Consider the following 9,273-nt stretch of genomic DNA (forward strand, 5'->3'; position numbering starts at 1 on the left):
TTATTAGGCTTAATTCCTGTAATTGTAGCTTTATTGGCAAATTATATGGTGGGCCCTACTTCAGGATATAATCATTACAATCGTTATACCCTACACCACGGTGCGCGTAGCACTGTGCGTCGCGCGCCTCCCAAAACGACGTCGTTTTGGGAGGCGCGGTAGGAAGTTGCTGTGATTATGTATATTTGTTCATACAATTATGTATATTTTTTATTATGTACATTTTTTTTATACAATTATGTACATCCGAATCAGGAAATTTTTTGCGTATTATGTTAAAAGTTTATGTTTGTTATGTATTATGTTAGATTATGTGTATTATCTTTTAAAAAACAGTATGTATATTTTGTTATACAATTATGTACATTCATGTATAACATTATGTACATTTTTGAACATGAGATTTTTTTTAAAGGAAAATTAACCGCCAAACACTGGGTAGCGAAATTTCAAAAAAAAATAAATAAATAAATCTGAAACGACGTCGTTTTGCATCTGAGCGCACAATGCACCGCGCGCTGTGGTGCAGGATATATATCGCCTAATCATTAGGCTTTACTTTGTTTGGGCTTATGATTGTGAAAATTGGTATACGCTAAATCATGATCCACAGAGTTACGTAGACAATGTATAATACCACACCATTTCTTTTAATTAATTAAAAAATAGTTATTTTTACCGTGAATCAATAACGTATCACGTTATATATATATATATATATATATATATATATATATATATATATATATATATATATTGATAAATGAACATGTAGTAGAATTAAAAATGATGTTTTAGTGTTATAGTGAATCTATATAAAATGGAATTGGATAGCAGGGCCCATATATACACAAGTATATTGTCAAATTAACATGAAATTTAATTAAAACGATACCTCAATGTTTCTCAGAAGATACAAAACTCAGCAGCAATACTCCATCCATCAACTAGCAAATGTCAGGCAGTTATGACAGTTACTCTTTCTGTTTAGTTTGTTAGTTGTTGATTAGCTTCTTGTATTTTGGTTAGCAGTAGTTAAGTACAACAGCTAAGCTGTTAGAGTAGTTAGACATCTTCTATATAAACCTTACTCATCTGTGTCCTGAGATTGATCGATTCTTGATTCCAAGTTAATGAAGCAGACACCAAGTTTCCCTTTAATCCACCTTTCTCTGCTTTCCTTTTCTGCTGCGCAACATGGTATCAGAGCCTTGAAGCTCTTCTTCAAGAATGACAACAGCGTGGCCTTCAATTGGAACAAGAACAACTCCAATCGACAATATGGCAGGAGCTCCAGGGACTGGAACTCCAATCCAATCTCCAGCGGCTTCGTCTAATCCGGCAATCGAACAGAATACAACAACGGAGGTACTGTTCGATCCCCAATCACAGTCAAACCCCTATTTCCTTCACCCTAACGAGAATCCGGCGCTAATGCTGGTTTCTACGCCACTGGAAGGCCCTAACTATCACCCTTGGGCAAGGGCCATGACCATGGCTCTATCATGCAAAAACAAACTGAAGTTTGTTAATGGAGCCATTACTAAACCATCGAGAGATGATCGGAAGTTCGATGTGTGGGAGCGTTGCAACGACATAGTCGTCTCCTGGATTGTTCGATCCCTCTCCCCGACGATTGGACGCAGTGTGCTCTGGATCGACACTGCGTATGGAATATGGAGGGATCTAAAACGCAGGTTCAGTCAGCAAGACCTGTTCAGAATTGCAGAGCTCAAATGCGAAATATATTAGACGAAACAAGGTGACAGCTCCCTAAATGAGTATTTCACTCAACAAAAGCTGCTCTGGGATGAACTCCAAATTCTCAGGCCCTCTATATGCTGTGATTGCACCACAAGTGTAGCTGTGGGAAGAAGATTGATGAATTGAATGGACAGGATGAGAAAGACAAGCTGTCTATATTTCTCATTGGATTGCATGATAGATTTACAGGTGCAAGGAATCAGATCATGCTTATGAGGCCCTTGCTGGATGTGTGTGATGCCTATTCGATTATAACACAACAAGAAAGACAATTTCATATTAACACCAGTGGAATTGGCAACCACTTATATCAAGCAGGAGAAGTTGGTGCCACAAGCAGTGTGTTAATGACCAGGAATGGTAGTAACCAACAGTAGAACTTCAAGAAGTTTGCAGGAGGTAACAAGAAGCCCATATGTACCTTTTGTGGATTCACAGGGCACACAGAGGATAAATGCTATAAAAAGCATGGGTATCCTCCTGGATGGAAGCCTAAACCAAGAACTCAAGGGTCTGTTAACCATACTCAGGGACCCCCAATACCCCAACACTCAACTCAGTGTGATGAAGTTTCTTTCACTCAGAATGACTTCAAGAAATTCTTGGAATATATGCAGACACAAAAGTCCTTTGATAGAGGATCCTTAAATACACCCCTGGATCAATCAAATCATGAAGTGCATGCCAACACCTTTACAGCTAACTTCATGCCAGGAGGCCAAACTGAAGGTACTAAACCATCTATTAATCTGACAGATTTCAGGGATAGTGAGTGGATACTAGATAGTGGTGCCACTCATCATGTTGTTTGTAGACTAAATCTATTGACATATCAAAGTAGAGTCCAGAACATGCATGTTGGATTGCCTAATGGACATCAAGTTGCCATAACCTACACTGGTTCTGTACATTTGTCTGATGATTTCATTCTGCATAATGTTCTATATGTACCTGGCTTTCAGTACAACTTAATATCTGGGGTAGATCTCATCAAAGACTCTAATTGCACCATGAAATTGCACACTAATCAGTGTATCATACAGGGTGCTATCCATGGCAAGAAGATTGGAGTAGCTGAACTTCAGAATGGGCTATATCATCTGACTTTTCCTACTATTTCAAAGTCTGTAAATAGCTTTGTTTCAAAATTGAATAAATGTAGCCTGTGGCATGCTAGATTAGGGCATGCTTCTCTCTCTAAGATTCAGTTGTTGCATGAGATGGATTCTACAATTCATATGAATAAGAGTTTAGTTTGTGATTGCTGTCATTTTGCCAAACAGAAAAGACTTCCATTCTATTCTAGTAACTCCATTTCTGATGCTTGCTTTGATCTCTTACACATGGACATTTGGGGGCCTTATAAAACTGCTACCATCTATGGACATCATTACTTTCTTACAATAGTTGATGACCACAGTAGGGCAGTATGGATACATTTGATGAAGAAGAAGTCTGAGGTTAGAAGCCTAATTGTGGGGTTCTGTAAAATGGTGGAAGTTCAATTTGGTTCATGTGTCAAGAGTATAAGATCAGATAATGGGCTTGAATTTGACATGTCAGATGTTTTTGTTCATAAAGGGATAATGCATCAATTATCTTGCACCCACACCCCTCAGCAAAACAGTAGGGTTGAAAGGAAACATGGACACCTTCTATCCATTGCTAGGGCACTGAGGTTCCAAGCTAATCTGCCAGAATTTTTTTGGGGAGAATGTATATTACATGCAGCCTACATCATAAATAGGTTGCCATCTACTTCTATTGGTAATAAAATCCCTTATCAGGTTCTACTCATCAAGGTTCCTCAATATCAACACTTGAAAGTGTTTGGATGCTTGGCCTTTGCTGCCACAGTAGGACCAATGGCAAAATTTGATGCTAGAGCCAAGAAGTGCATTTTTGTGGGATATGCTAATAGTACTAAGGGATATAAGCTGTATGATTTACATTCGAGATTAATCTTCCTATCAAGAGATGTAGTATTCTATGAGAACTCATTTCCTTTTCAGCATGGTACCAATCCAGAAAAGGAATTTTCTCAAGTTGTTTTACCTAATGATGTATCAGCAGGGGTATCTGATGACTCACAAGGTTCTCCTCACATTTACAGAAGTCATGGCTCTTCTGTTCCTGAGGATTCAACATCATCATTCCATAGTCCTCCTGTTCAAGAGGCAACTGAAAAAACAGAAGAAGAATCTGATCAGACAGTCAGCATTCCCTCAGTACAATCCCCACAACCAGCTATCAGGAGGTCCACTAGGCAAAGGAACCTCCCAACTTACTTGGAAAATTATATATGTCACAGTTCCATAGCTAGATCATCTCCTCATGATATCTCTAAGGTAGTCAATTACACTAAACTCTCAACCTCCTTTCATTCATTTGTGATGAATATTGATTGCCAGAATGAGCCAAAAAGCTACAAGGAAGCTGTGAAACATGAATGTTGGAGGAAGGCAATGGAGAATGAAATTGCTGCCTTGAAAAGTAACAATACCTGGGAAATGGTTGATTTGCCACCAGCTAAGAAGCCTATTGGGTGTAAATGGGTTTACAAAATCAAATACAAAGCAGATGGCACTGTTTTGAGGTACAAGGCAAGGCTAGTGGCAAAGGGTTACACACAAACTCCTGGGATTGACTACCTAGAAACTTTCAGTCCAGTGGCCAAGATGACCACCATTAGGACCCTATTGGCTGTAGCAGCAGCAAAAGAGTGGCATTTACACCAAATGGACACTACAAGAAAAATCATGAATAGCGACGGAAAAATCGCGACGGAACGTAATCCGTTGTCAATTCGTGACAGTTTTGGCGACGGAACGTGTTCCGTCGCGATCTTGCGTCGGAAATAGTGACAGAATGCAGTTCCGTAGCGATTTTTGGCGCAAAGTGAGAAAAAACCCGGGAAATTTTGGGGCCCACATTTTGGCGACGGAATTAAGTTTTGTCACCACAATAGCGACGGAAAAGGCAACGGCCGATGATTCCGTCGTGGTTTTGCTACAGAATCGGCGAAGAGAATAAATTCTGTTGCGAGAATTGGCGCAATGTGGAAAATATTCCCGCAACAAGGGATTGATGACGGAGGCTGACGACGGAATTTGCGACTGGAATTTTTTTAATCGCGAAAATATATAAATTTTGAAGTAAAGTTTATTTTTGCTACAGAATGGGACGACGAAATCAATTCCGTCGCCAATATGTTAACACATTGGCAACAGAAAATGCGACGACCTATATGTCTGTCGCGTTATGGCGATGGAATCGGCAACAGAAATTAATTCTGTTGTGATGTATGGCGCAAAGATATTGGACGATTGGTAAATATGATGTAACCCAAAGATCAAAATGCTAAAGAAAGTGTTTGGTTATTCAACAGTTTGAAACAACAATTTGTTTCAAACCACTGAAAATACAAACATTGTAATGTACAATATCTTCACTTAGCGTTTTTGAGAATAATTTCTCCAAAACACCTCTATATTTAATAATTTAATAATAATAATAATAATAATAAATTTACTGTAGAGCCATTTCGATTCCTTGAATAATAAGAGCCAGTTTCACTGGCTCATTGCTTGCCCATCAACTGATGGGCAAGCTATATTTTTAAATTGGAGCGTTAAGACTCCTTTTATAGGAGCCTCAAGGCTCCCATGCCACTTTTTCCAATGATGGGGGAAAATTGACAAAACTAAATTGGAACCGATCGTTCGACTCCCCATATGTTTTATTTATTTTTAAAAATTTTTTATTAAATTATTATTATTATTATTATTATTATTATTATTATTATTATTATTATTATTATAAAACAACAACAACAACAACAACAACAACAACAACAACAATAATAATAATAATAATTAATAATAATAATAATTAATAATAATAATTATTATTATTATTAATTATTATTAATATTATTATTATTATTATTATTATTATTATTATTATTATTATTATTATTATTATTATTATTATTATTATTATTATTATTATTATTATTATTATTATCATGTATATCCTTAGGTCATTTTACATCTTAATCTAAACAGCTAATTTTTTCAAATATCTTTTTACCCACCGTCGATATAATTCGCTAGTCGAATCCCCTAGTATAATTTGCTATCGCTAACCGCTAACTGCTGATTGTCCCTACAATGTCTTTATTCAACAAAATAAATAAAAATTATTCACTATCAATAAATTAATTAAGAGAAATAATTTCATTAGTTAAATTGTCTTTATTTTTCTCCAATGTAAACATTCTTTACCTTCAAATTCATCAAATGATTATAATTTCATTAGTTATATTATATAACTAATGAAATTAATTTTCTTATTTAATTTATTGATAATGAATAATTTTTTTTGAACAAAGGCATTGTAGACACATAATTATAAATTAAAGAAATGCATATGTATTATTTTTTGTTGTAGCTACTAAATTATTATTTTTATAATTTAATAAGAGTAAATTAGAGTATTAATTATTTCAACTTTGATTGGAATGAGGTTCGAACCTAAGACCTTTCTTATTGAAATCAATGATTAAGTTAACGGTGAACTAACAGAAATTAATGAAAAAGATAATATTTAATTGAAACTTTAACCAATAATCATATAATTAAGGATAAATTATGAAATCTCAATGAAAAATTAAAATATGATCAATCTGAGCCATTGATTAAAAAATTTGACCGTCATTTTTTCTACCTTTTATAGGCCCAACTCTTTTTGGCTCTTATTACCGTCGTTATACCCTGCACCACGGCGCGCACAGCACTGTGCACCCCGCACCTCCCAAAACGACGTCGTTTTGGTAAGTTATGTAGGGAGTTGACGTGATTATGTGTATTTGTTTATACAATTATGTGTATTTTTTATACAATTGTGTGTATTTTTTTTTATACAATTATGTACATTTTTTATACAATCATGTACATCTTTTTTTATACAATTATGTATATCCGAAACAGGAAATTTATGTGTACTATGTTAAGAGTTGATGTTTATTGTGTTAAAAGTTTATGTATATTATGTATTATGTTAGATTATATGTATTATCTTTTAAAAAAAGTATGTGTATTTTGTTATACAATTATGTACAATCATGTATACAATTATGTGTATTCTAGTATAAAATTGTGTACATTTTTGAACATGAGATTTTTTTAAAGAAAATTAACCGTCAATAATGAGTAGTGAAATTTCAAAAAAAAAAAAAATCTGAAACGATGTCGTTTTGCATCAAGGAGCATAATGCAATGCGCGCCCTGGTGAAGGATATAAATTTCCCTCTTATTAGTATAATAATCCTTTATATAATAAAGCTATATGGTTTGGGAAATAATTAATGTTACAATTAATGCCACAACATCTTTTATTATATATAAAAAAAAAAAAAGAAGCACAACATTTAAAAAATAAAATAGCTATATATTATATAATCATATAAAAAATATACTTTTGAAAAATAAAATAGCTATATATTATATAATCATATAAAAAATGTGTTCAATTAGAGTTTAAATTTACACATACAAAATTTGAAATTTGTTTTTCAAATGTAATTATCTTAGTTATTATTCGTATTGTGAAAATTATAATATAGATGAAATACAATTAAGAATAAATCAATGTAATTATGTAAATTCTCTCTATAAGTTTATTTGAATATGCACATAATTAGAGATTATATTAACCATACAAAATTTTAATTTTAATTTTAATTGTAATTTTGTATTCTATAAAAATAATAAATACTTTACCAATGGAAGCTCAAAAATATTATTATATAAAATAATTTAAAATATTTTAGTTTTTCTATTTTTTATTTATATTTATAATAATATAATTTTTTCCCGTGCATCGCGCGGGTGAATTACTAGTAATAGATAATAGATAGTAAAAAATAAAGTTTTCTATAAAAAATAAAAAACAAAATAATTGAGTTTTTATTTCCCTCTCTTACCCTCTAAAAAAAAAAGTTAAATATTCCCTCTCAAACAAAAAAAATACTCCCGCCTCCACGATTTTCATCTTCATCGTGTAAGCCTTCTCATCTTCTCCAGGTATGTACTACAGGTTCAATATCTGGGGCCCCGATTTTCGTCTTCATCGTCTAATCCTCTTTTCCCCTTTTTTTATTTTTATTTTTGCTGGATTTTTCTTTGTGATTTTGTTGCATTTGATTGTATCTTGTTAGTTTTGAATTGTTTTTTTATTGCTCTGTCTGCATTAATTGAAGGGAATTTCCAACTGGGTTTCGTAAGAGGAGAAGCGTAGAAGCAATTGCAGGAACTCAGGATGCCGAACGACGAAAATGTATTGAGGACCGTAAAAAAGGTTCGATTTGCCCTTTCATAATCTCAATCTGACGTTATGATGGCCACCAATGGTTTATTTTGGAGAAAATGATGCATTTCCATATGTAAAATACTATACATCCGTAATTGTATATGCATCATCACCACCAATAGTTTATTGAATTTTATTCTGGTGTGGCCTTAAGATGTCCTAATTCATCAACGTCAACTACAGTTGTTCTGTATACCATAGATGGAACATCAGTGGGTAATTGGGATGGATAACATATTGAAGCATGAAATTATTTTAGATGATAATTATGATCAGTGATTATGGAAATAATTCTTTCCATCCCTCTTGGCCTTCTTTACCAAGTTAAATTTGATATTGCATTTCCCAGTCCCAAGGCTAGTTTGCTGATTACTCTCATTATAAAGACCATCTTGTTTCTGCTTAAACTTTAGATTATCCGGTATTCATTCTTTGGCGCAAAGGAGGCATTGGCTGTGGACCTTCAGGGCTTTTGTGGCTTAGGTACAAAGTCTATGACATTTGTTATATGGTAGCAGTCAAGGCATTTTAATTTCTATTTGAATTTTTTAAATCATTATTATTTTATCAATGCAAGTATAGCTCCTTCATCTTGCTATATCCTACTGACATCACTCTATATCCTACCGACATCACTGTCATGTATGATAATATTTGTGAAACATAATCCTTTCAGGTCAGAAATGAAGAGAAGGCGAGAAAAATATTTGGAGAAGATGTTGATCTGGTGGGTAATCTTCATGTTTGTGGTGATAAATTTGGTATTAAAATATTTCTGCTCTTTGTTGCCTCAACATGAGTAGGAGACTGCACAACTCTTTTCAAAAAAAAAAAACAAAAAACAAAAAAATCAAGAGATTGCAGAGTTGATCCTGAATGTAAATTTTATATTTTCTTTCGATTTGAGTGGAATGGATTATACAAAATATAGAGACTATAGGTTCAAAAACTTACTTTTGAAATGGGGATCTATTCCTTCTCTCTTTTGTTGTTTCTTAGGCAAGATAATCAATGAAATTCGGTAATACTAATTAAACTAATTGGACTTGTTTTAAATTAGAAGTTTCTGAGTTAAGGCCTTACAATTCAATATTTACCATTGTTTCTTGTAGAAAGGTGGCGTGTCTAAAGGAAAAT

At 33.6% G+C, this 9,273-nt stretch overlaps 1 protein-coding gene across 1 annotated transcript; it reads left to right on the plus strand.

Moving 5' to 3' along the window:
- Positions 1-1,281: 1,281 nt before the first annotated feature.
- LOC109170995 lies at positions 1,282-2,141 on the plus strand. Its single transcript, XM_019320128.1, has 2 exons — positions 1,282-1,697; positions 1,865-2,141. The coding sequence occupies exons 1-2, from the start codon at positions 1,282-1,284 to the stop codon at positions 2,139-2,141; spliced, it is 693 nt and encodes a 230-aa protein (XP_019175673.1).
- The last annotated feature ends 7,132 nt before the right edge of the window (positions 2,142-9,273 follow it).

Source organism: Ipomoea nil, unplaced genomic scaffold (genome assembly GCF_001879475.1).
Source record: "Ipomoea nil cultivar Tokyo-kokei standard unplaced genomic scaffold, Asagao_1.1 scaffold3384, whole genome shotgun sequence".
In the NCBI taxonomy this organism is placed as follows: Eukaryota; Viridiplantae; Streptophyta; class Magnoliopsida; order Solanales; family Convolvulaceae; genus Ipomoea; species Ipomoea nil.

Excerpts from the sequence above, each read along its gene's own strand:
- LOC109170995 (XM_019320128.1), top strand. The coding sequence starts at position 1,282 with ATGGCAGGAGCTCCAGGGACTGGAACTCCAATCCAATCTCCAGCGGCT. Across the intron at positions 1,698-1,864 it reads TGGAGGGATCTAAAACGCAG|CTGTGGGAAGAAGATTGATG; the intron begins GTTCAGTCAGCA and ends CCACAAGTGTAG.